This window comes from Penicillium soppii, assembly GCF_028829465.1.
Source record: "Penicillium soppii strain IBT 18220 chromosome Unknown utg000007l, whole genome shotgun sequence".
Classification (NCBI taxonomy): domain Eukaryota; kingdom Fungi; phylum Ascomycota; class Eurotiomycetes; order Eurotiales; family Aspergillaceae; genus Penicillium; species Penicillium soppii.
Genome location: NW_026643237.1, coordinates 2,219,306 through 2,244,693, shown reverse-complemented (window position 1 = coordinate 2,244,693; position 25,388 = coordinate 2,219,306). Strand labels below are relative to the sequence as shown.

The window sequence follows — 25,388 nt, the reverse complement described above, 5'->3', positions numbered from 1 at the left end:
TGCAAGTGTTTGATTTTGCAGCTTCTTGTTTTTTCTCATACCCACGGCGTTGTTTTCCTGCCTTAATTATTGTCGCAAAGCGATGCATTGTATGCTTTCCCCATGTTTTTCGGTTGTGAACAGACCACTCAATATCATGCAACTTCTACTCATCCAGATTTCTCGTAAAATGTTGCGCTCCACGAAGAATGTGCCGCATGTGGCTTTTCGATCTGCAATGAATCTTCCTATAGATGGCACAAGATACCGCTAAATCGAGAGTCTCAAGGGTATCAAATTCCAAATATATTCTAGTTCTCTCCGCCCGATGAGGCATCATCTCCGTCGGCCATAGCGATATCTTCCACACTGACACCAGCCGCCGCGGCCTTCTGCTCTCTGGCCTTTTGTCTGCGCTTGAGCTTCCTCTCGCGGTTTTTGCGGGTTCGCTTCTCCGCCTCATTCTCTTTAGCAACTTGGGCAGCGACAACACGCTTGCGCAGCTGCACCCGCCTCTTCTTCCCGGGCTTCTTCCGGGTGAGTGGACTCTTTGACACGGGTGCACCCTCCACCACGTAAATCGGGAGGCTGCCCGCAGGCCGTGGCATTTTGGTTTGATGGCGCTTAAGGTGGATGACACGCCATGGCAAATGGCAGCCGGGCTATACATATGTCAGTGGTCGTCAAAAAGCCAAATGTACACACGCATATAGAGTGCTCTTACCCAAGCTTGCGACTGAGCCCACCCAAGCATATGATCCCCACTCACAGCCATGTTCTCGAACTGTTTCTTCTTCTCCGCTATCCGGTCTTCGTCCTCGGATGCGATTTCGCCGTCGTGTGTGCCTGACAGCGCAGGCGTAGAGAAATAGTAATCCCAGTCGCGGGAAGCCTTCACAAGTCCACCCTCACCAGACCCGGGCGTAGGCGAATCAAGTCGAATGCGGAGTTTTTGCGTTGTGCTGGCAGGCCTAGCCTCTGTATTCGTGGCGTTCTCATCTTGCTCGCCATCCACTTGTTTGGTCGTCTCTTCTTTAGATTTGGTGGGGGCACTGAACAAACGAAACTCGAATTCTTGTTCATCATCCTCCTCTACAGGCTGAGAGGGGTCATTGTCTTGTTCTGCGGTGTCTGGTGCATCATTCAAATGATCGAGATTGAGCAATTTCCCCAATCTGGCATATGCATCTCGGGCTTCGGAGTCGTCGGCTGATGGTGATGGCGAGCGGGATGACGCCGGAGAACGCATCTCATCTCGACGGACGCTGTAAGAGAGAAGTTAGTCAATGTATCAATTGATAATTATTCAAGCGAAGATTGACGACGAACCGCTTAGCTTCTGGTAGATCAAACATTTTGAGTGGTGTGTGGGAGAAAGACCAAAATGGTGTCGCAAAGTCAAGAAAATGATGCTTCCACGCCAAGACATGTGCGGCCACGGCCTCTTATCGATGACATGGCACGGACCTCAACCTCAGACTTCGAGAACCCAGTTCTTTTCGATATTCGACTCTCTCACTATCACTGCGCCATTTGTTTCATTTCATATTCTCCAATTTGTTTTTGTATATCACACACTCATTACGATCTTGAATAATCCCTCACATCTCCGCTTCAACCCAGTTCTCCACACCTCCGACTATTGGAGGTGATTAATGCCTCGTGCCCATCGTAGAGCGCAAACGTGCAGCCCTCAACACCCTCGGTTCAGATCCTGGTCCCTTTAAATGGGTGTTTGTGCCTCCTGTCTCGGCGGGAATCGCCACGAGTCTCCAGAGGTGAGTCCTGAGACTGTGTTTTCCGTCACCATGTTCAACGCGCACTACCTCGGCCTAATGCGCGATGCATGGGATGCTTATCGTCACCGACAGTTCTCTAACATTCTCACTTTCAAGCCCGAATCTTCGCGTTTACTCGAAGAAGACCCTTACCAGGCTGGGTATGGCTACGGAGCGCTCAATCATGCCCAACAGGCGAGTCAGCCGGATCCGGAATATGTGAGGCGCGAGAGGGAGGCTTTGGAATCTATCTGCCAACGCACATCCGAGTGAGTATAATACTTTCACTGGCAGGCTCATTCTACCGATTATTCTGCCAGTCTTGGTCGCGAAATCTTGCTAATCACCCCTGTAGCTCGGTTATTGATATCTGGTCCCTCCAACCACAACCACACCTCCAACCCCAAGCAACTCTCCACACGCCCATATCTGCATCGCCGGTTCCATCGCAAAAGACCGATGGAACAACACCTGTGGCCTCCACACATCGTATATCGCCACCAAGCCGACCTACTTCGGGCACCGAAGGGACAGTGCCGAAACACTGGGGCGAGGTTATCATCAATCCGAACAAGAAGCGTTCTCGTCCCGACATGGGCACAGATGTCAAGGTCAACCATGATGTATTTGGTGTATTGAAGGTCAACTAGGCTCGCTCTTCTTAGCTTTTTGGGCATGGATCGCTGCACATTGACGATGACGATGTACACGACAAAAGGTAGGCTTTGGGAATCAAATTGAAGATTCGGACGAGGGTACCGGAAGACCCGTCATTTATTCTCTTCTTTACGCTGCGCTGGTTTGTTATTTGGGGGATTTTGTTTCTTGCATGATCGCAGGTCGACTGTTTTTCGCACATACATAGCCATTCCTTTTCCCTCACTGGTCTGATAATACCCAATGGCGCAGACTTTTTCTTTTGTATCAGACTATGTTTTCATTACATGTTGACTTTTTTGTTCCTGTTGGCGTGTTTTCTGGTTTTGTGTTGTTTATTCATCATTGTGTCAACCGTGTACTACTTGTACAGTCTTTTTGTGTTCAGTGTATCTTCTTTCACTCATCTTGGTTAAGAAACAAAAGAATTCAAATCTCACACTTCTTTCATTTACCTATGGCCCCCATTGTCGAAGGAAGTAGAAGGCTCTAGGTACCTTTTGTAGCCACACAGTTAGACCAAAGGTTGATTGATTGCAGTATGCCTTGTGACTAATTTCAAATTTGCAGTCCATTAGATGTTACGGAGAGGCAGAAACTAGAATGAACCCATCAAAAGTGAGAAATCAGGCATAAGTGTGTCCAATCCTTGACTCCAAGTACGACCATCGCAGATGCCCCTCCGAGTGGGAATAAAACAAGCCATGAAGAACAGAAAGTAAGAATAAGTGTGAAATGAAATGGAACATACAACAATGCCCATGTACGATAAAAATAAAGAAAACGCCCGCTGACCCAGTTCCAGCATGGAAAGAATAGAGTTGAGAGATGCAATATGTGCGGGCCGGGCCGATCTCGGACCTGGCGCAAGCGTCGAAATATCGAGTCAACTAGACATCATCCATCGTGCCCGCTGGCTCTTCACCGCCAGATTCATAGCTTCCCGCGGAACTTAGCTCGTCTTCAGACTCGGTGTCCTCGCCTGCTTCATCCACCGCTTCTTTGCTAGCGTATTTGGCAACATATTCTAGGTATATCAGTACCTGGATAGGATATGCTAACATGGGAAGAACGCACCTTTCACCTTTGCCTCGTATGCCTTCGGTTCCCTCATCAACAGTGCTGCTGCTTCACCATTAAGGGGATCGGCGGGATTGGGGTAGCGGAGGAGCTGAGGGAGGAAAACTTCGAAAATATTGAGCATGTCGTACATTGGTGACCATGTTTGATTGATCACATCAAGGCAGACAGAGCCCGATCTATGCCAACACTGCATTAGCTGCTGTCCTTCGATAACACCTAGATTACCTCCACTTACAACTCATCGATATTTGGGTGGAAGATGCGATTGACGAATCCAATGCTTGGGCTCTTGTATGGGTATTGGTCGGGCAATTCCACATGAATCTTCCAATGACCTCCGGTGAACGGTGCTAAGAAGGTTAGCACGAAGTGATGCCGAAGTGCTGTGATATGACATACTCTCTTCTGGGCCCTTGAAACGGACGTAGAATTCTTGCCTGTTGAAAAGATTGGTATCCGGACTATTTGTGAGTCACTGAGGCGTAGAATACATACACTAGGTGGACAAAGTCAGCGCATCGGGTCATAGTCCAGGATCCAATGGGGACTTACTGTTATCGTTAACCAGAGTTACTTCATAGTCACTCATCAGCCTAGATATATCGTCAGACTCTATTGCCAACACCAGAAATGACCTGCTCAGCCCAAGTAAGGGTTGTGAAAGGCGGTGGCCACATTGAGATGAGATAGGGATAGGATTATCGTTCGTACATCCTGGATCAAGGTTAGTAAAGGAATTGTTGAGGTTGGTTTCATGCTTGCGGAGCATACTTCATAACCTAGACACCAAAAGAACCATTGTTAGCATCTCAAGTGCCCTGATGCCTTATCAAGCCATCTGCGACACCACTCACATCTGTCTCGATTCTGCGCTTTGGGCTACTCATGTTGGCGGGAGAATAGGCGCTTTGAGGGCGGTGGTGATGTGAAAGGAAATGAAGTCACTAGCCTCTCAAGGTCAAAGCAAGTGCAAAGCGTATCGAAGTGGCGTGGTTCACTAGGGCCGGTATTCGCGCAATCGGAGCGGGGAAGTAATGAGCGGGGCAGATGATGGATCTTGTAGGGGCGGGTATTGAGCTGTTAGGGTGACAGTAGGCAGTGAATAAGGAATAATGTGTATAGTAAGTATCACTCAAAGCTTTGAAAGGTTTCACAAGGTCTGATCTGAGCAAACTAGAGAAGAGAGAGAAGAGAGGAGGTCGGATGAAAGCTATCATCTGAATGATGAGTGGATGAGTCAGCATATGGGGCCCAAAGTGGATCCATAGATCGGGACGAGGCTGAGATGGCAACTCGACTCTAAAAACCACACCCTCAGTACTTGAGATATCTTTGATCCGTTGTTTGATTGCTTAATTTTATCTCAATTTCTATTGCATTTTGAGCTTTGGTCACCAGCACCTCTAAAATGTCACTTCACCCACCTAGAAAATGCTGGACCAACCAGAATCAGGATTTATATCTCTAATATCCTCTTTAGCAAGTTGGGGCTCTTAACACGTAGACGCACAGCCAGTGGCAAACTTATGGGACCTGAGTGGTTATCTTGAATTTTGACTTCACTAAGCTGTTCGGTGAAAATCTTGGGCCAACTTTATACGAAGTTGTCGCCGAGGACATGGCCAACGCCTGACGTGCTTCAACTGCGGGAAAAAAAACTCTTTATGTTATTTTAAGCGTTCCAGTTGTGATAATTGTCCCGTCTCTTCAACATTATCGAGCTCGAATACGGATCATACGCCAGAAGGAGATGGATCCTGAACGCAAACCGCAGCCACACCGAACCACACTATACAGAACTTTGTCTGGCCCGTTGAACGCCTTCTATGGAACTTTGGACGGAGCCTTCTTCGCCAGTTTCCAGAGCAGGACTTCTTGAATCACCTTAGTCTAGATGTTGGCCGATATCTGTATTGCACCGTCAGCGAGGACATGGTGACTGCTTGGCATGAGCCACTGGCATGTTCCCTCAGCGTTTGTATGACCTACGGCATCCCTATTCTTGCCGCTATTCTCGCGGTTCGACTATATTGGAGCAGCGGGAGGGGCAATGGTTTCAGTCGCAGCTTGCCACTGAAACGTTTTTCTGGTATCGGGTCCAATTTTGGCCTCTTGCAATAAGCTAAAAATATAACACAGATCTGAATGGGCAGGCGAGAGCTTAGGGACCCTCTCTCTCTTTTTGTGCTTTTTTTTTGGGTTAGCTATCATGATCAGAGGCATGGTATGAACGGAATGGCCTATTGGTATTTGAAATGCTCTGAAAGACAACCCACATTTCTTCTTGAAAGTTTGGTTATAATCTACAGGATCACTTTATTGTCATTGCTTCTACCCTTTTACATCGGGCTCCAGGGCTTGTTTCAGGTCTTTTTCTTATGTTTTTTTGGCGTTTCTTTACAATATATTTTCAAACCTGCATACGCAGCTGATAATTGTTGCAACGGGATAACTTTGTTATAAGCGGTTTCCAGGTTTTAGGTACGATTTAGGTCTATCTCATGTACCAAATTCCTAGGCACTGTGAAAATCTCACAGATGAACCATGATCTCACTACCCAGAGAAAATTTTGCGATTCTCAACTCAATTTATGTCCACCAGAGAAGTCCTGGTAACAATCACTCAGTCTCAGACAGACTAAAGACGAATCCTCACACGGAAGTATATTGAGGCATTGTAGGACCGTCTATGGTAACAGAGAGCATAATAGAAGAAGTCAACGAAACATACCGCCTATTGCTCAGAATAACACCATCATATTTTGCTGCAACAGACCATTGGAAAAGCTCTTAGTGCTGCTCTTCAGGAGGTAGCTGAACCTTCACTGTACCCTCTGCCAAAGCCTGATTCTGACTATTCTTCTTGGTGATGTAAGAAGTGATATACTCCGGCACTCCCGCAACCTTACTATCACCGCTAGGAATAGGTGTACCAAAGGTCTCCCAGACCGGGACGACACCAGTCCAGACACTATTCGTGATTTTCTCGTTGGCGGAATCCTTGCGCTCATCTGACACACCACCATCACGGATCTTACCACTGCCATCCACGATTTTGACTTTGAGAATGACAGTTGACTGCATTTCAGCACGATCCGGTGGCACACGCGAGTGATCCCAGCGGTCCTCGAGAACCGAGTTCGTGATCAACTTCATAGCCCAAAGTTTCTCTTCTTCATTTGTGACGAGATTTGCATATCCGTGCAAAATGGCAGAGCGGTAGTTATAGCTGTGCGAATTAGGCGTGAGTGACAGAATCAGTCCGTCTATCTTGCTGGTTGCCACACAGATTGGAAGCCCTTCGCCCTCACTGCAATTACGGGCGAGGTTCATAATACGTGAGCTGACATATCCATGGAGATAGCATTCGAGAGGCTCGTCGATGCTAGCAGAGGGATACTCGAATGATCCCATCTGGCCAATCATCGGCAAGATGGCCGGGAAGGGGTCCTCGGGGCCTGGATTGAATGATACATGGAGTACCTGGGAATCATTGATGATGCTATGAATTGGACCGAGGTCATATGTAGCTAGAAACTGTTTTCAGCAATTGTAATTGTCGATGTACTTTAAGGTTTCGTCTCACCTCGATGCTTGTAGCGATTCGCAGTGTTGGAAACCCGCTTGGGATAGGTCAAAGTTCTGCCCATAATTTAGAGATCTGCAAAGTTATCGTAAACTAGAGAGAAATTAATGAGAAGAAGACGAAGAAAACAAAATACTTTATAGTAGAGAACTATCAAATAATGATTATCAAGGTAAATGATCCGGTGAGCTAGGGCACGCCTTAGAGGACCTGTTCAAGTAGGTCCATCCGTGTAAGATTTCCCCACACAGGCTGGAGTGGACCATCGGGATAACAAGGATGTGCACAGATGCATTGAGCCACGGAAAACATAGTACGACAGGGGATGAGAGTGGACGAGAGCAGCGCATCCGATGGTAAACACAGTGGAGGTGATTGGCCCACACCGCCGGCTCGGAGAGCGGAAAGCCTCGCGATAACAATTCCTACAATTTATCCTTATCACTCACTTTCTAAAGCATGGCGACGTGCAGGGCTCTCGTTCGCCAATGTGCTTTGCATATGCGCTCATGTAGACCTTTGAGTCATTCGCTACGTCAATTACCTAGATGCAACCTTTTCCCTCGGAGCTATGCGACCTCGGTGGCTGCCGCCGAACTCAAATTTGGCCAGCCGTTACATGAGACGCATCCCCACATCCTCAGCTCGGGCGAACGTGAGTCATTGATTTTTGTTTAATTTCGAGATTGATCTAACTGGTAGACTTGTGTATAGTGACACCGGGAATCACTGCCCTTGAATATGCGCAACGCCGATCCAAGCTCGCCAACAAGCTACCCAAAGGCGCGATTGCAGTGCTGGCCGCCTCAGAGGTCAAGTATCGTGCCTCGGGGATTTTCAATGAATACCGCCAGGACTCAAATTTCTTTTACCTGACTGGTGAGTTAGTTAGGGGCAAAGTCACAAGAAGGGCCACCGCTTAACATTTGCCCGCCGAATAGGATTCAACGAACCGAATGCGCTGGCGATTATCGGGAATGACGGCTCGGGCGACAACCATATCTTCCATCTATACGTGCGGGAAAAAGACCCCAAGGCAGAGCTTTGGGATGGAGCACGCTCCGGCACTCAGGCGGCCAGAGATGTCTTCAATGCCGACGAGGTATGGGATACGAATATGAGCATGGTATATGACTTCAAGCTGATAGCAAGGACAGACAGGCAATATTGAGCGTATTGGGGAAATCCTGCCCAGCATTATTCACGGTGCCACGGAGGTTTACTCGGATATTCCCTCATTTGATGGTTCAAGATCATCCTTGAATCGGTATTTGTATGGTCCCACGGTTGCATCGGAGAAGCTTAAGAAGATGGTGGATCATCGCAGAGTCAGGCCATTGAAACATATGCTCAACGAAATGAGGGTGACCAAGAGTGAGAACGAGGTTGTCCAAATGCGTCGCTTGGGGCAAGCTTCCGGCAGATCTTTCACGGAGGCTATGCGCCAGGACTTCACCCGTGAAAAGGATCTCTACTCTTTCTTGGAATACCAGTTCAAGGTCAATGGATGCGACACCAACGCCTTTGTCCCGGTAGTTGCGGGTGGTCAGGTATTTTTCCAAGCTATCCATTTTTGGCCTAATGCTGATTAAAGTCCAGAATGCCTTGGCTATTCATTACACCCGAAACGACGATGTGCTGAAGTTTGTACCCCCATCATTGTCCTTGTTACTATATGCTTACAATACACCTTAGGGATGGCGATCTCGTGCTGGTTGATGGTGGTGGCGTAGGTCTATGTGAATTCAATCGTTAAAGTTCAAAGTACTAATCAGATCGCAGGAATGGGGAACATACATTTCTGACATTACCAGAACTTGGCCCGTCAACGGCAAGTTCACTGATCCTCAACGGGATCTGTACAATGCTGTTCTCAAAGTGCACCGGAGTTGTCTCTCCCTGTGCCGCGAGACTTCCAACCTCTCTTTGGACAAACTTCATGGAATCGCCGAAAATGGCTTGAAAGATGAGCTTAAGGCACTGGGCTTCAATGTTTCTGGTGATGTATGGAAAACAAGTCCTCTGTCATATAATACCTCGCTAATAAAGATAGGCACTGAATGTTCTCTTTCCACATCACTTGGGCCACTATGTTGGCCTGGACGTTCACGATTGCCCGGGATATTCCCGAGGCTATGACCTGAAGGCAGGACAATGTATCACTATTGAACCGTTCGTGCCCCCAGCCTATTTTGCTTCACCCTCAAACGCGCTAACTCATGCCAGGGGTATTTATGTTCCTGACGATGAGCGTTGGCCGGCCCACTTCCGGGGGATCGGAATCCGTATCGAGGATAGTGTCTGTGTCGGAGATGAACACCCGATTGTTTTGACCCCCGAGGCTGTCAAAGAAGTATGTTTGCCAGCGACTTGGATTGTGATTGTGATTATTACTAACTTGTATTAGGTTGAGGACATTGAGGCTCTGCGTAGGTAGATGTGATGTGTATAGTCCCTAGTTGCCAGATACCCTCGATTCCATGTACAATAAATAGCATAAGCAGCATAAGGCTTCAAAGTAATTAACTTTAAGCCTCCTTAATCTGTCTCTTTCATACTCCACATGTTTGATATAACCTTGCCTAGATTGCTTTTTGGTGGCTGGTCTGGGGCTGTTTGGCTGATTGAAGGCTGGTTTTGGAGGGGGTTGGAGACAAGATTGGTCAGATTTGTAATTGCATGGTAATAAGTTAAGAGAGGAGGAAAAAGCCAGTTTAGAGAATGGGATCGGGAATGAAGTAAAAGAAGAAAAGAAGGTAAAAAAGAATGGTCGCGGTTGAAAGAATGCAATGTTGATGTTCATGCTTCGCGCGCTGCTGTTGGTTGTCAGGCCTCCGCTCAAAACAAACTAAGATCCACACCACACGACTTGCTTTCTTCTTTCTTTCTCTTCCTTCAGGTCTTCCACCTCGTCTTTCTCTTCCCAACTTTGATTGTTCTGGTTTCTCTCTCCTTTGACTAGTTGCCTCTTGCCATACAATGTCCATTTAAACTCGTTTAACTTCGGCAAGACGTGTAGCACGTCGCGTGCTATTGATCGAGTACCCCTCTCCAACGGCTGATAACTATCAGTCTACAACATCTTTACGCGTCGACAATAGGAACCTGCTCTCCAATGGCAACTGTATTCGTACCCCCATCGCCACGAAACTCCCTGACCATGGCGACTCGTCGTCCACTCGCAAACGTGCCGAATGCAACCAATTCTCCACACAGGGCAGGCCATCTGCCAGCTAAACGATCTCGATCTACCCAGATGGAAATTCCCTATGGTCAACCACCACCCAAGAAACAAGTGATGGACGGAATGGACTACGAAGCAAGCAGGTCGACAGCGTCGACAACAACCTGCCAAAACACAGACTCGAAACTCTTCGCTCGACGATCGAACGCCGCTCCAAGTGCCTTTGAGAAGAAGCTAGTTGCTGCCAGAGAGAAGGAACGCCAGCCGCTGGTCAAGGCAGTCAGAGCCGAGAAGGCCCCGGCAGACACTATGGATTCCATTCGACAATGGCAACGTCACTATCGGAAGGCATTCCCTCAGTTCGTCTTCTACTTTGACAGTATTCCGGAGGATATGCGACGGAAATGCTCTCGCCAAGTCATGGCTCTTGGTGCTGTAAGTATCCTAATATCCCTCCCTGCACTCACCAAGATTATGACGCATGCATATCTTGTCCTTAACACCGATTGTTCGAATCTCTCGAAAACTACTTTACTAACAAATTCTATTTTAGTCAGAGGAGAAATTCTTTTCACGTTCTGTGACCCACGTTGTCACTTCGCGTACGATCCCGCCAGAATCTACCGCCCCTACAGCAGAGGTATCTGCCCCCGCGACTAACGGTGACAGCAATGTCCAAACTGTCAATCCTTCACTCCTGGAGCGGAATGGCGAGGCCCATCTCCATACATCATTGAAAACCGAGACACGTCGAGACCAAGGCACTATGGATGTTCTGCAAAGAGCTCGGCAAATGGGTATGAAGATCTGGGCTTTGGAGAAGCTGCAGCGTATGATCAACACCATTAACGACAGTGATATCTGTTCTCAATACGAAAATGCCTCACGAAACAAGGCTGCAATTGGTGCGAACGGCAAGGTTGAAAACGATTTATCACGGGTCCTTCGCCAGGAGCTCCTGAACGGACCGTCCGATCGTGACCCTTTGGCATCCATGGAAATGGTAATGTTCAAGGGTCCATTTGTATACATCCACGACATGAATGAAAAGACCAAGCCAGTCATGGTCCGTGAGTACCCTCGAGTTGCCAGGCGGCAGGATGGTTCTTGGCCACAGTTCAGAAGTGCGCCTCTCGGAAAGTGTCCTTTCATCGATGAACCTCCAAGCCGAAAAGAATACGACCGACACAGACTACGTCAACTCCAGAAGGAGAAGAAAGCGGCCGCTCTCAAGGCCGATGGAAATCGTGATGCTAAACCGAAGGCTCCGGCTCCGGCTCCCAAGGCCCTCGAAGGCGGGCAAGCGACAGAGATCCCCAGGCCCTCTGCCACCCAGGATGTGCGCGTCTCGCATCCAGTTCAGCCTGAAATGCAGAAGCCCTCGATTGATGAGTCTCATGTACGAAAGAGTTCAGAAAGTTTCATCCCTCCTCACTTCCCTCGGACTGGACCTTTCTACACTGGACATGAACCTGCAGCTTCAGGTGTTCAGCCATCCAACATGACATCCGCTATTCGATCTCAGATGATCTCGTCTACTGCTGCTGCACCTGGCGCAAAAGCAGGTCTAAGCAAAGAGGTTCATGGGCTCAAGCGAAAGGTTCTTGAGAAGGGCACTGGTGGTTTCACACTTGGATCAATGGCCGCGCCACAACGATCTGCGGCAATGCCCATGAAAGACAACCTCAACCCTCCTGGCAAATCAAACCTTCGCCACAATGAAACCGAAGGTCACCAGGATGCTGCTGGCTCCAAACGGAGCAGAGATGAGAAGGATGCCCAACAAAAGAAGCCCGAACGCCGGAGGGATCCTAAGCCCGGCTATTGTGAGAATTGCACAGACAAGTTTGATGATTTCGAAGAGGTAAAATTGATTAATATCGTTGTTCGCATTGTCGATGCTAACTTTTCTTACAGCACACCCTGACCCGGAAACATCGCCGCTTTGCTGCGAACTCGACCAACTGGGCAGAGCTTGACGCCCTTCTCTTCGATATCCAGCGCCCCCTCAAAGACGAGTACGAACATGATGAATAGATCTGCTGTTTTAGCATTTCATGATTTCCTTTGGACTGCGACAGCATCTTCTCTCGAGTACCTTAACTTTCTGGTACAAGCCGAGATTGCATTTTCAATTGCTTTTCTTCTGCCTCACTGCACTTTTCTTCCCGCCCGTCATGCTAGAATTGGAAATCAAATGCATAACCGTATCCTTTTCGGCATCGACGAACATGCATGGTGGCGTTTTCTTTGTTTTCTTTGCATGAGCAGCATCATTGACAAGTCTAGTCAGACGTTTCGATCTGCTCGTTTTGATTTCCGTTGAAGTCGTCCACTCCTTTTCATAATTTTCACTTCTTCCCACTGTATTCAATAACCGATTTCCCCAGCTCCACCTTCACATCGTGACATGTCTTCTACTCATCAGCCGACGGCAGTTTTGGATATTCACATCTCTATGTCTCAATGAACTTCCGTCGTCGACGCTGGTTGCCACTAAGCAATCAGTCTGCGCTTTTCGGTTCCGGTCCTGGCCGTTGCGATATACTGAAGGTATAATGGACGACAGCATGAACCACAGGCTTTCCCGCCTTGCATTGCCAGCCCATTACATTGTTATCACCCTTTTTTGGTCCCACGGGGCCATCTTTTCTACATCAGCCTTTTCCTTGTGTCTTACCGGTGGTCTCTTGTTTCCCGACTCCTGCGACCCGTTGCCTAGCAGGCGACTGAATCTCCAAGAGACTTTTCCTTTCTCGTGACATTACTTACCTGAATAAGCATTTATTCGACTCGATGATCTGTATGCAGTTTGTGTCGTGCTAATTGAATTGTCTGCAATCCAATTTTTTCCTTAGAATCAATTTAAGTAGAGGAAATAAAATTTCAAAACTCTAGTAACGTTGGTCAGTTCAGTATTAGCTACATGTACAGATCTAAGTAGAGGGCCATCAGTCCCAATGCGGTAATCACCTCGGCGGCACAGAAATAGTAGGCGGTGTATTGTTAGTGCCAGGCGGTGAGAGTAACAACCGTAAGATACTGGAATCTGGTTCAGCGAGGTTCTTTATTTCTTTCACAATGAAAAGGAATATTGCCTGTTTGTCTGATTGTTTCTTATTTAAATAACTATCCGAAACCCTCAGCTGCCTTAATTGTCTTCATACATTTTAAAAACTGATAGCATGCACAACACCAAGACTGCAGGCTGCCCCGCAAAACATCTCGGTACTCGGCACTGTAATCAACGGCAGTAAAGAAGATCTTCAACAGGAATTTTTGATGCTCCCATCTACGCCGCATAACCCAGCACGTTGCTCCGGACAAAAGGATATATGAGCGAGGATTCAAAGGGCAAGCGAAAATTATCAACATAAGACTTCTCGCCCTCCTTCTCCTACGGACCGAACATACCGAACCGCGCATGAACCTCAACTATTTGCCTCTGAAGTCATAGCTGTCACCGGTGATCGCCGCTTGTACCAGTGGACAACTTCCAATTGAGTTTGTGGGGCAGCTGATATAGACATATAAGGCGATACACCGAATAAGAACATTGGCATTTGACGCACACACACACAAGCGCAGTGCTACCCAGCATCAACAATGGCCACGCTAGGCCCCGCGCTGCGGCGCATATCACTTGCCTCTTCGCTATCGAGAACAAGAGCTGTCTCCAGTCGAACGCAATTTATACCCTGGCAAACCCAGCAATCTCTCGTTCCCTCCTGGTCAACACCATACTTGCTCTCACAAACACGACATAGTTCCTATTCGGGGCCACCGAAGGAAAGCGGCAAGGCACGCAAAAAGGTCACCATTCAAACGCTGCAGAACTTATATAAGAAAGGCGAGCCAATTGCCATGCTCACAGCGCACGACTTCCCCAGTGCGCATGTTGCTGATGCATCGGGTATGGATATGGTGTTGGTTGGGGATAGTTTAGGAATGGTCGCCCTCGGATTGGACAATACCACGGAGGTAGTGATGGAAGAGATGATTTTACATTGCCGGAGTGTAGTGCGGGGAGCAAAGAGCGCTTTCATTGTAAGCAGACTTGATTCCCTGGGTGCACAAGATCCCAAGCTGACAATTTGATCAAATAGGTCGGCGATCTACCGATGGGCTCGTATGAAGTGTCCGCAGAACAGGCCATTGAATCATCCTTGCGCCTAGTGAAAGAAGGCCGAGTTCACGGCGTTAAAATTGAAGGCGGCGAAGAGCTTGCTCCTACAATCAAACGCATCACACAAGCCGGTGTACCGGTCGTAGGCCACATCGGCCTAACACCACAGCGACAAAATGCTCTCGGCGGCTTCCGGGTCCAAGGCAAAACAAAAGCCAGCGCCATGAAACTTCTGCAGGACTCAATAGCGATGCAAGAAGCCGGCGCGTTCATGCTTGTACTTGAAGCCATGCCACCAGAGGTCGCATCGATCATCACGCAGAAGCTGCGGATTCCGACGATCGGCATTGGAGCTGGCAATGGCTGCTCAGGTCAGGTTCTTGTGCAGGTTGACATGACAGGCAACTTCCAGCCTGGTCGGTTTGTGCCCAAGTTTGTTAAGAAGTATGCGGATGTGTGGGGGGAGGCGGCGAAGGGCATTTCGCTGTATCGGGATGAGGTTAAGAGTCGTGCATTCCCGTCGGAGGAATACACGTATCCCATCTCGAGGGAAGAAGTCGTTGAATTTGAAAAGGCGGCCGATGGAATTTACCCGAAATAATGGTTGCATCTAGTCCGTCTGGCCTTTTTCTGTGGTTTTACTGCATGCCGCACATGTCATTGTCATCATTATCATTATTTGTACATAGCATCGTGCATCCGGTTGAGCTGAAAGTCTCAGCCAAATGCTGGCGTCATTGAATAGGCGACAATCAATTGATCGTCGGTTTTAAAGCACTTCATGGTAAAGCGTTATTAGCTTTTACATGTTGCAATCATAAGTAATTCGACTCACTCTCCACAGTCCACCCATGCCTTCATCCAGGCCGGGCGCAAAAACACTGTTGACATAACAAAAGACAGAGTCTGTCTCTTTGCAATCCAACTTTTTGCGCAGGAACTTGACAACCGTTTCAAACTTTTGCGACGCGCTAACCTTGAATACTCGGTTTTTCAAGATTGGAGCTGACGGTAGAGGCTGAAATCGAACGGTGACTGCTGTTGTCAGTTGTCGTCCAAAAAGCGGAGAATGAGCCTGCACCTTTCCCTGAATCAATACTTTCGACATCTGCAAGGGCCTGGGTCGCATCGCGGGGTAAATTTGTCAGCATGACAGATGCCGACATGTTCATGGGTAGATCTGCTCCGTGCTCATCGTCTGGTATGGGTGCGTTCTTGGGTACATTGGAGCTTTCGCGTATAGGGCGATGGCTCAGTGTGCTTGATGCGGGGTTCTGGGTGGGAGAGCTCTGTGGGGAGCTGATTGGGGGTGATGAAGGATTCATTGTTATATGGGAGATGTTCAATAATAGGAGGATCAGGAAGATCTGAAGAATGTACGGACTAGACTTGAATGTGTTGATGTTTTGATGTTGAAGAAAAAGGTGGGGAGCTTATCGCGCTTACAGTTCGTTGATCACCTCCTTTGTATCTGACTTCGTAACACCCAAGCACCATTGTTCGTATAACTACACATGTACATACTATATATGGACGCGCATTTTGCAAGTAAAATACAGAAAGAACTAAAAGAAGACAGGTAGAAAGATATATAAAAAGCTAAACAGAAAAGAAGAAAGTGATTTAAGACAAATGTATTTACACTAACAAAGTTATGGGAAACTACGACATCAAGACGTAGTTTCAATTTGACATATGACGATCATCAACACATCATATATCTTCCAGTTTCTTTCTGAGCCTAAATTCAGTCCTTCTCTTTCTCTTACCTTTTTTTCTCGCGTCTTGCCTGCAACTATGACGTTCGTCAATCACGGTCAATTCTCTTTTGACGGTAGGACATTCAATGTCGCTTCTTCGGAAGGACATATCCATCGTCGAGCCTCGCATGCAGACCTAAGGGCGCTATTTGATACTTCCATGCCAGATAGAAGCGGCCGACCCGACTATGCAGCACACTGGTACGAAGCACAGCTTCTGCATTATGGACTCCCTTCTTCCAAAAAGAAAGTAACTGCAAAGATGCGGTTGCTGGATGCGTTACAAGATGGTACTCTCAAAATCCCAATGGACATTCTCAAAATTGAAAAAGATTTGAGAAAGGAGTGGGAGGAGAAGGACTTTGAGGATCGTCTGCTAGATGCCAGGATTCATGGCCCAGAGAATTTTCGCTTTGAAAACACCGTGACAGGGACAAAAAGTGCTACGAGAACAACATCTAATTCTCAAGGGGCACCAGGGCGACATTATAGTACTTCCTTTTCCACTGATTCAATCATTGGCGCTAGCATGAGCTCCTTCAATCGGCAGCAGCAGAAGAGGACAGCAGGCTCTTCTGATCCAACACCTTCGAAAAAGCCCAAAAAGGAGCAACTGCCACCTGAACCTCTTCAAAATACCGGATGCTCTCATGGCCACTCTGGAGCCACCTTCAACTTGCACTTGAACACTAACATCATCAGCAACGGCTCACAAGGAGTTTCAACATCACCGAGGCCAAGGAGGATGGAATATGGATCCCGTCAATCTGAGAACCCATTCCCACAACCTAGATACGAAACCATGCCTTTATCGCGCGAGTCTAGTTATGTAACGGTGAGAATGTGTTGTGCGCGGTGCGACTCAAGGATCCGTATCAACTAATGCTTGCCCAGAATTCTTCTGACGTTACCAGTGGGCCATTTGGCGTTGATGAAATGGACAACGATGAGTGTTATGAGTACAGCTATGCGCCGTCGAGCTACTCGACCAACTCAACCCAGTCTTCCCGAACCCTAACACAAAGCCCGAGACTCGGCCTCATCAATGGAGAGTACGACATTTACTCCTCCGACTTCCAAGACTGGCCAGAAGTCGTCCCTTTTGAGGGATTCAATCTTGCGCTTTGCATCGACGACAACAAGAAAGAGATATGGGGCGAGTTTCGGTTCGGGGTCCTTTGTGGTATCATGCATATGCCTCAACGACCCATGGGAGCCTCGGAAAGGAGCTTCCACTTTGAATGGCGGGGCCGAGATGTGACTGGTGATGGGAATTTCCCAGCTACTAGCGAAGGATGGATTCGCTTTCTTGGCGATGGTGAAATCGATGGACAAATCGAAGCCTGGGCCTGGTTGAGATTCAACGGCCAAAGAGTACGTGGTCAAGGTATCAGTCGACCGAGGGATTTGTACGCTTTAAAACGGGAATGGGTTGCAATGTGTGTGTAAGAGACAAGCTTGGCTCAAACTTTGCGCAATGATGAAGAAAAAGGGTTGACGGCAACAATAAATCTCGGATATCTCGCTAACAAAGGCAATGAAATGAAATTGAGCGCTACCTCGTCTTTAATTGATGATAGCATCTATGGGTGTAGATGTGTATGATAAAAGATAGCGCATGACTCGGCTGCCACTCGGATAACCTTTGGTAATGTCAAAGGCCTGCGTATCAACAACTGTGAACTGGAATGGTACACTCTCCAATCTAGAAGGCCATAGTTTCTAGGCTGTGTGGGCAAGCAATTTGAGAACAAGAATTAACATTGCAGTACCTTCACTTCCTATTTTCAACGGCGTGTATGGTGCTCGCACAGAGAAACCATTTGAACAACTTCAGTGCGAAAAACGGCTGGCTTGATAAGGCGTTTAAATCATGAGTTCACACTGTATAATTGCCCCTAGGGCTGAAGACACCCCTCGAGTGAAGCTCTATACAAAGGCTCCAACGCACCGATTGAAAACAACTCAGCTCAACCTGAACAATGGATGTTTCAGACATGCTTAGGTATCTGCCTACTCGAAGCAAGTTATCTGTTGACCAGACCTTCTTTCGCCAGCGCCTAAACAAGGCCACATCTTTCAATATCTCTACAGAACACTGCATTACCACTTTCTCTTTGAATTACACGGATCAGGTTTGCAATTATATTCTTGCAGTTCAGGAAGGATAAACAATGATCACTTCTTGCGTCAAATATGCAGTAGTACACTGGGTACTCGACAACCCTCTCTTTTCTGGCTAGCTGGTGCCCAGGTGTAAATGGGCGCCTCGCCACTCAGGGCTGTTGTTTTGAAACAAGCTTAGAGCCTAAATTAGTCATATACAGCAGCCACATCGCATAAGCACTAGTCATCTGGCGCGATTCCAGCAAATAGACATACATATGGGTATGGCCTCGTTGCACCAAGGCTGGATCTCTAAACAATTTTTTGACAAAATGAATCAAGAGGCGTCGAAAACAACAAGAGTAGGTAATCTTTTTGTGCCAACCAGGTTGAACGCGGAACTGTCCGATGGCTTGCTGAAGTGCAATGGTTTTAAAATCCACATCATGGAGGCCGCTGAGCAGGCAGTGGGCGATATGTCTCGCTGCACTACGCCAGATTTGTGGCGGCGGATTGATATATGTGATATTCGGCTCTTAATCAAACCGGTACAACTCGAAATTTGGAAGCAGGAGATCGCCAAAAGGTTCAGCTTTAAAAAGATTGTTATCGAGGACTTAGGCTAGTTCACTACGGTAACACTCGACTGGGACGATGCCCATTTGGCAAACCAGGTTATGGATTCCCCAGTGGAACGATATTACCTACCAATGGCAACTGACCTAGGAGAGAGAGGTAACATATTGGTGCAAGTGCATCCGAGAGTAAAGCGTTTGGGAACTCACAGCTTCGTCTTTACACTTCACTCAAATAGGGGAGTAAGCACGAATTCAACTTTGATTCTTAGCTAGAAGTTTATTTGCTGGTTCAGGCAGCCTCCTAAAAGTAAGTGGTACATGCAAATGTATATCGGGTTGTTCAGCATGTTGCACAAGCCATAAAGTACTTTGTATACAGCTTCTCTGAAAGAACAACCTTGCAATAATTTTTCAAACGAATTCCGCTTATTTCCTTCTAATATAGTCTGAATATCGAATAACTAGTTAACTCTTGAGTTGGCATTATGCCATGTAAATCAGGCACCAACCCAACTTTTGGGGTAAAATATAAACTTCCCCGCAGCTCCGCTCCAGCTTTGTCTTTTTCAATAAGCGACCGATTTTTATATAATGCCTTCCGCTGAAAATAGCGGTATCCCGGCCGCTGAGCTTCAGCGATTCACTGCATATCTGAGAGGATGCAAACGGATACTTGCACTTGTTGGAGCGGGGCTCTCTGCATCGTCTGGTCTACCGACATTTCGTGGCGCTGGCGGGCTCTGGCGCTCCTTAGATGCCACTGCACTTGCAACCCCGGAGGCCTTTGAAAGGACTCCTGGGCTGGTATGGCAGTTTTACAGCTATCGACGACACATGGCCCTCCAGGCTGAGCCTAACAAAGCACACTACGCTCTAGCAGAGTTGGCACGCAAGAATGAAGACTTTATCACATTGAGCCAGAATGTCGATGGTATGGAAACAGACAAGTCTCTTTATAGAGCAGAGCTTGGGCTAATATTAATTACAGGTCTCTCCCAACGAGCAAATCATCCCTCGGAGCAGTTACATTTACTACATGGTACCCTTTTCGACATAAAATGCACCAACTTCTATTGTGATTATACCCGAGAAAATGAATTTACCGACCCCATCGTTCCAGCCCTTGATATTCCAAAGCTAGATTCGGGTCTGAACCCCTCGGCTGTTGATAAGACCGGCGAGGAGGCAGCCAAATCTATGCGAGAAGCGCTCAGCGGCACACAAACCGAGATTGACATCTCCGATGCTAACAATCAAATCCCCGAACTGGACGCGAAAGACCTGCCTCAATGTCCGAAATGCAATGACGGATTACTTAGACCCGGGGTCGTATGGTTCGGCGAAGCTCTACCAGAGAAAACAATGAATACCGTCGACGAGTGGATCGCGGCGGGTACAATCGACCTGTGTTTGGTCATTGGTACCAGTGCGAGAATTTGGCCCGCTGCTGGATATATACATGAGGCTCGTTCGAAGGGCGCTCGAATTGCGGTTTGCAATATGGACCCTAAAGACACGCCGGGCGAACTGCATAAGGGTGACTGGTTCTTCACCGGGGACGCCGGTGTCATTGTCCCCGAGATATTTAAAAGTATAATCGGAGAGATTTGAATCTCACTCTGGTAGCTGGAATCAGGATCCTAAAAATTTGCTCTTGCTTGACTCGGCGACTGGTGACGGTCGGATGCATTATGACGTTTTGAGGGGATGGATTTGGAGCAGACTTCATACTACTAGAAAAGATTATCTTAGTATAAATGATCTTTACACGAAATTAAAGTAGGCTTCGAGTCACCCATTTCCAATGAACGTCGTGTCTATGTTGTGAGTGAAGAATGGTATGGAGAATGGTATGAAGGATGGTATTCTGGGATCTCTGAGCAAAGAGCTTTCTATCTATAGCTAGGGAGGCGTGGTAAACATAGATTCGCAAACCATGCGAATGCACAAACAGGCAAACGCCGCTAGATCTATAATTTCATCACCAAAAACATCATGTTAAGTTCCTGAAGGGCGAACGGCCGCTGGCGAAAGAACATTCAACGCATCCCGCACTATTGCGGTCCCAAAATTCGAAAAGTTTGATTGCATGTCTTCGAACAGTTTCACACTCTTTGAACACGTCTCTAAAAGGTGGCACTTCTCCTCCAGAGGGCTATCGAAGGCAATCGTGAGAATAACCAAAGCTGCGGCAATGACTCGATGGTAGTAGAATGACTTTTCGAGGAGGCTGAGTCGGGCCTTGAAGAAAATGGTTAGGGTCTCTTGTGCGGCGCCAAGACAAACAATCCTAGCCATGCTTGAAGTGTAGAATGGAGAGGAGAAGTTTTTGTAGGCAAAGAATGGGCGATGCATCATCAACATGACCCGATTGAAACCTAGAATAATGGCATATGAGCATACAGAAAATGGCCAAAAGAATTACTTATGCATGGATACTCACGAAGCTCAATCTCAGCACATTGGAAATCGAACGTCGTTCTATTCACCGACCCTTCCGAGTTTCTGATTTGGAGATGCACTGGAAGCTCTTCTCGCCAAGCCATGAGCTCTGCCTGGTGGTTCATCATCCGTCCAACAAAGGATTCAATTTCAATGCTTTTTTCGTCGATATTCGAGACCTTATCAGACAAACTGTCAGCACAAGCCATACTCCTTGAGCGTGATAGTAGCTACCAAGTCAATGATCTTGCGAACAATTCGGCCGAACTTCGCCATCACAACAATGAAGGTTATCTTGCTCCTTGAATCCGATGGGTCCTGCCATAGTCAGTAGGCACGTTATTTTTACATGCAAGAGAGACATACTAAGATCTGCTGCGGATAGGATGCTACAGAATCAGTCTCACGAATACATAGCGGGCGTCCGTATTCCATGCATAACTCGGATTCCAGGCTATAAAGCGTCCACCATGTTCGTCGAGCGGATTGAATTTTGCTAGTAGGAACAGCCGCCTCGTCTAAGTTTCTGTTGATCCCACTTGAGTATGCAAGGCGGATTGCAGAACCCAAATAATTGTATGCAACTTCACACGGTCAGTAGATTGGAACGGCCCATGTGTACGAATGGAGTAAACATACCATTGGGCTGGCCGGTATGATGTGCATAGAACGCCTGTCATCCTGTCAGTAAAGCAGAGGACATCTCAGAGTATAATTTGCATATACCATTAACATTGCTGCTTGCACTACTTCGATGGAGTTTGCATATAATAGAACCCCAAACAGGATTTGAGCTTCGGCGAAATATTTAGATGCCAATGCGGCACCATTAGAGTTGTACAAGCATCCAATGGCCACTGTAGAATATATGAGACACTGTGACTGCCGACAGTGATTAGTTTCGGAAATTGATGATGATGGGTTAGAATATTTTTCGTAGGCAAACTCGAACTGGATTATGTCCAGGATAGGGATTATGTCGTGCGCCCTGAAAGCGAATGCGGCAAAATGTGAGTCTTGCAATTTTTCCGGAAGTCTCAGTCCTTCGGCTTTGGGTGGAGACGATGATAGATAGATATTATGTTTCAATGGATTTCGAGACGCATCAGAGGATTCTGAACAGTCATTGGTTTCATGTCGCGCCCGTTTGCTTGGTCGTTCAGAAACGATTCCATTGGATCGAGCTTGATGTACCTTTTCCTCAAAGGTTTTTAGAAGAGCCACTGTTGATGTTGATCCATAGTAGCTCAGTGTGCCATCTTCATCGTTCGTGATAGTTGCCCCGGAGTTATTTTTATCGGCCATAGGGGTGATATCTGGGTCAAAGTCAACTCCGTCTAAGAGGCTGTATAAGAGTCCACATCTACCTGCTGACTCTACCGTTCTCCTGGGTTTAAAGTTTCTTTCACCGAAAACGGCCCGCTCAACTTCCATCATTCTAGCATTCAGGACATCGAGTTCTCTAAACAGTACGTTAACGCTTGAGGCTGATATCTACACATGAACTTTTCAACACAACTCACCCACGAATTTTAATCCCAGATGTTGAAGGATCATATTTGCACTCAATTTTGTTTTTTTCACATGATCCGCATGGAAACATGCCATCACACTGGATACTTTAGTTTGAAACGCCTCTCTGGCTCCTCAACTTTAGGTCCAATACCTTCAGCTTCCGCGAACGGCATGGATCACACGCTTCGGTCGTCTTTCTGCGCCTCACTGGCGTTTCTAGATTTTGTGACATAATGCCAAGTTGGACAGTCTTCAATGAGCTCTTCTCATAAGTCCGTATAAAGTCCAACGCTGGAGTCGGGGAGATTCCGGAGATGATAACGTAATGATAATATCTCTGCCTTGTATCTCAGGCCTCGTGTTCTTTTTCACCTAACTACGAGATTGTGAGATTGCGCGGAACACACTTGCAGGCCAGTTGAGTGGAGGTTTCACATTTAGTCCTTTACTTTTGTTGTGGCTGGGCCTCCGCCGAATGAAGTTCTAACGTTGTATTTTCACTTTTGAATAAATTTAACGCTAAAATATATAATACCTAGATAGTAGTCATGATTAGACCCTCTAAAACCCTGGCTGATTAAAGACAACTCTTTGCAGACTTCCTTCTACCTAGGTATAGATTGGTCACGCAAATTGAGCCTTCAAGGCCCTTCCGAATCTCCGAACCGCTTCTTTTAGCTCTTCTCGAGAGGCGGATGCATAAGTAGCCCGAAAGAACATGCGCTCCTCTCCAACATCGGCGTTGGACCAAAAGCAAGAACCTGGTGTCAGAAACACTTTATGTTCAACAACAGAAGCAAAGATCGCCTGTTCGACAGTCTGATGATCGGCCTCCGACTTGTACAAGGGATGGGACCTCCACTGAATCTCAATCCATTGCTGCTTGCACGATCAACATGATTCTAGCCCAAGAAGAAGGATGTTCACTTACAAACATGCCTGCCTCCGAAGGAATCCAGCTAGTGATATCTGCAGGAAGATGTTCAAGACAAGCTTGCACAAACGTATCCCTTCTCGATGTATATTCCGCCTGGACTTTCTCAAGCCAGCCGAAGAATCCTGAATGGCCCCAATGGTGATTTAAAAGCTTGAAAACAATAACTTGCGAGAACCCGCTCGGATGCTGAGAAGATGACTCGTTGAGTCGAACAAATTTTTCGATGACCTGCTCAGATGCTGTGACCCAACCCATGCGAGATCCCGGGGCAAGAACCTTAGACAGGGAATCTAGCCGTAAAACCCGGCCGTCGACGTCTAAGCTCAAGTAAGACGGAATGAGTTCGTTGCGCACCTTTGAGTTGGAAAACGAATCACTCGATCCAAATGGAGGTAGCTGAATATAATAGTAGGGTTCGTCCTCCACAATGTAAAGACTGTGCTTTTGGGCAAGGGCATAGATCATCTTTCGCCGTTCGAGTGATTGTGTAGCACCTGTTGGATTTTGGCCAGTGGGAACCATGTACAAGAGGAATGGCTTTCTGGCTTTGCGCTCTTTCTCATCCCAACTGGAGAGGACATTGTCTAAATGCTCGGGGATAAGACCCTGATCATCCATATGTATGGATAATGCCTTCACCCCAAGAGGCAATGCTGTTTCCAATGCGCTGGAAAATATGTAATCTTCGAGGATGATATAGTCGCCCTTTTCGCAAAATATTCTCAGCGCAGAGTCCCATGCAGAGGTGCTTCCAACAGTCAGACAGCATGCCCAATCCGAATATGGAGGATCATGAATCAGCTATGACAAAGTCAATTCTAGAAAAAAAAGCTTTCAATTTTGAAGTAACTGGACCTGGGTGTGTTCGGTGACAAATCGTAACATTTGTGCGGAGCCACTGCCTTGTCCATAGTTTAAGGCGACATCAAGACCTATCCGAAGTTTGGTTAAAAAATTTATGGTTCATCAGCCACTAGGCATGGGCAAAAATTGACAGCTTACTGTAATCGCTGACACCTGGCTCAAAGTCGAACTTTGCCATGGAAATCATGGTGGTATTCTCCTTCATGATTTCGGAAAAATCAATAGTGTTTGAAATCCGGACTTGTATCTCCTCAAATGGAAAACATGCGCTTGAGGGGGCACCAGCGCCGAGTGATATCATGCCTGAGTATGATGTATCAGGACCGGCGTCTCTATCGAGGAAAGAATAAATTTTGAGATAAATAATCATACCTGGCTGACTTGCTGCGCGAGCAGAGCTCTTGATGCTGGAGGGCTTTGCAAATTAAATTCAGTATAGTGAGTTCGTGTAGGTACGTACATGGCGAGTGATACCTTTCTTTTAGTAGCTTCCTCCGAAAGATAATCTGCTGGGTCCAAGTTCGTCAATAAACAGTAAACTGTGATACTCGAGGTCTATTTTGCTTTGACATACGATCCCATTTCTTCGCCAGAGGTTTGCCAGATCTAGTTGACTAGGGACAATGATTAGTTTACAAGTCTCAATCTGGTGATTTCTGTACCCTACCTCGCGTTTGAATAATTTGCTCTCACCATTGGCCTCAATGCTACCGAGCAAGCTCGCATTGTCTTGGCGCCACAGGGCAGTGCCCTTAACATCAATCTGGTCAGTGGCTCTCTTGGGAAACATATT

General features: G+C 47.1%; 12 protein-coding genes across 12 annotated transcripts; 6 read left to right on the top strand and 6 right to left on the bottom strand.

Annotated features, from left to right (window-relative positions):
• Nucleotides 1-290: 290 nt before the first annotated feature.
• N7529_010110 (DUF2011 domain-containing protein) lies at nucleotides 291-1,334 on the bottom strand (the record flags this gene model as incomplete). Its single annotated transcript, XM_057245637.1, has 3 exons — nucleotides 291-641; nucleotides 704-1,244; nucleotides 1,309-1,334. 3 exons carry the CDS (start codon nucleotides 1,332-1,334, stop codon nucleotides 291-293), a joined length of 918 nt encoding a protein of 305 aa, XP_057093900.1.
• A 453-nt stretch (nucleotides 1,335-1,787) lies between these two features.
• Nucleotides 1,788-2,407, top strand: N7529_010109 (LAMTOR1/MEH1 family protein; the record flags this gene model as incomplete). The annotated part of the gene is made up of 2 exons (XM_057245636.1): nucleotides 1,788-2,026; nucleotides 2,113-2,407. 2 exons carry the CDS (start codon nucleotides 1,788-1,790, stop codon nucleotides 2,405-2,407), a joined length of 534 nt encoding a protein of 177 aa, XP_057093899.1.
• An 897-nt stretch (nucleotides 2,408-3,304) lies between these two features.
• Nucleotides 3,305-4,384, bottom strand: N7529_010108 (E2 ubiquitin-conjugating protein UBC8; the record flags this gene model as incomplete). Its single annotated transcript, XM_057245635.1, has 6 exons — nucleotides 3,305-3,441; nucleotides 3,492-3,673; nucleotides 3,733-3,847; nucleotides 3,897-3,958; nucleotides 4,269-4,276; nucleotides 4,352-4,384. 6 exons carry the CDS (start codon nucleotides 4,382-4,384, stop codon nucleotides 3,305-3,307), a joined length of 537 nt encoding a protein of 178 aa, XP_057093898.1.
• A 1,903-nt stretch (nucleotides 4,385-6,287) lies between these two features.
• On the bottom strand, nucleotides 6,288-7,147 carry N7529_010107 (pyridoxamine 5'-phosphate oxidase family protein; the record flags this gene model as incomplete). Its single annotated transcript, XM_057245634.1, has 2 exons — nucleotides 6,288-7,027; nucleotides 7,084-7,147. The coding sequence occupies 2 exons, from the start codon at nucleotides 7,145-7,147 to the stop codon at nucleotides 6,288-6,290; spliced, it is 804 nt and encodes a 267-aa protein (XP_057093897.1).
• Nucleotides 7,148-7,542: 395 nt separating this feature from the next.
• N7529_010106 (aminopeptidase P family protein) lies at nucleotides 7,543-9,514 on the top strand (the record flags this gene model as incomplete). The annotated part of the gene is made up of 9 exons (XM_057245633.1): nucleotides 7,543-7,738; nucleotides 7,798-7,962; nucleotides 8,025-8,185; nucleotides 8,232-8,633; nucleotides 8,683-8,726; nucleotides 8,779-8,812; nucleotides 8,866-9,087; nucleotides 9,137-9,436; nucleotides 9,491-9,514. Coding segments are annotated over 9 exons (1,548 nt in total), but the record flags the coding sequence as incomplete, so codon positions are not given.
• A 684-nt stretch (nucleotides 9,515-10,198) lies between these two features.
• On the top strand, nucleotides 10,199-12,304 carry N7529_010105 (protein serine/threonine kinase activating protein nimO; the record flags this gene model as incomplete). Its single annotated transcript, XM_057245632.1, has 3 exons — nucleotides 10,199-10,702; nucleotides 10,821-12,131; nucleotides 12,185-12,304. The coding sequence occupies 3 exons, from the start codon at nucleotides 10,199-10,201 to the stop codon at nucleotides 12,302-12,304; spliced, it is 1,935 nt and encodes a 644-aa protein (XP_057093895.1).
• Nucleotides 12,305-13,873: 1,569 nt separating this feature from the next.
• Nucleotides 13,874-14,994, top strand: N7529_010104 (3-methyl-2-oxobutanoate hydroxymethyltransferase ECM31; the record flags this gene model as incomplete). Its single annotated transcript, XM_057245631.1, has 2 exons — nucleotides 13,874-14,314; nucleotides 14,374-14,994. The coding sequence occupies 2 exons, from the start codon at nucleotides 13,874-13,876 to the stop codon at nucleotides 14,992-14,994; spliced, it is 1,062 nt and encodes a 353-aa protein (XP_057093894.1).
• A 116-nt stretch (nucleotides 14,995-15,110) lies between these two features.
• On the bottom strand, nucleotides 15,111-15,718 carry N7529_010103 (ubiquitin-like protein ATG12; the record flags this gene model as incomplete). Its single annotated transcript, XM_057245630.1, has 3 exons — nucleotides 15,111-15,170; nucleotides 15,229-15,428; nucleotides 15,493-15,718. 3 exons carry the CDS (start codon nucleotides 15,716-15,718, stop codon nucleotides 15,111-15,113), a joined length of 486 nt encoding a protein of 161 aa, XP_057093893.1.
• A 472-nt stretch (nucleotides 15,719-16,190) lies between these two features.
• N7529_010102 (uncharacterized protein) lies at nucleotides 16,191-17,602 on the top strand (the record flags this gene model as incomplete). Its single annotated transcript, XM_057245629.1, has 2 exons — nucleotides 16,191-16,871; nucleotides 16,979-17,602. 2 exons carry the CDS (start codon nucleotides 16,191-16,193, stop codon nucleotides 17,600-17,602), a joined length of 1,305 nt encoding a protein of 434 aa, XP_057093892.1.
• Nucleotides 17,603-19,428: 1,826 nt separating this feature from the next.
• Nucleotides 19,429-20,448, top strand: N7529_010101 (SIR2 family NAD-dependent protein deacylase; the record flags this gene model as incomplete). The annotated part of the gene is made up of 2 exons (XM_057245628.1): nucleotides 19,429-19,768; nucleotides 19,826-20,448. 2 exons carry the CDS (start codon nucleotides 19,429-19,431, stop codon nucleotides 20,446-20,448), a joined length of 963 nt encoding a protein of 320 aa, XP_057093891.1.
• A 119-nt stretch (nucleotides 20,449-20,567) lies between these two features.
• On the bottom strand, nucleotides 20,568-22,014 carry N7529_010100 (fungal specific transcription factor domain-containing protein; the record flags this gene model as incomplete). The annotated part of the gene is made up of 7 exons (XM_057245627.1): nucleotides 20,568-20,570; nucleotides 20,893-21,215; nucleotides 21,281-21,458; nucleotides 21,514-21,597; nucleotides 21,646-21,863; nucleotides 21,919-21,952; nucleotides 22,006-22,014. 7 exons carry the CDS (start codon nucleotides 22,012-22,014, stop codon nucleotides 20,568-20,570), a joined length of 849 nt encoding a protein of 282 aa, XP_057093890.1.
• Nucleotides 22,015-23,418: 1,404 nt separating this feature from the next.
• N7529_010099 (aminotransferase-like domain-containing protein) lies at nucleotides 23,419-25,385 on the bottom strand (the record flags this gene model as incomplete). Its single annotated transcript, XM_057245626.1, has 7 exons — nucleotides 23,419-23,673; nucleotides 23,726-24,532; nucleotides 24,587-24,663; nucleotides 24,734-25,002; nucleotides 25,056-25,104; nucleotides 25,170-25,209; nucleotides 25,263-25,385. 7 exons carry the CDS (start codon nucleotides 25,383-25,385, stop codon nucleotides 23,419-23,421), a joined length of 1,620 nt encoding a protein of 539 aa, XP_057093889.1.
• Between the last annotated feature and the right edge of the window lie 3 nt (nucleotides 25,386-25,388).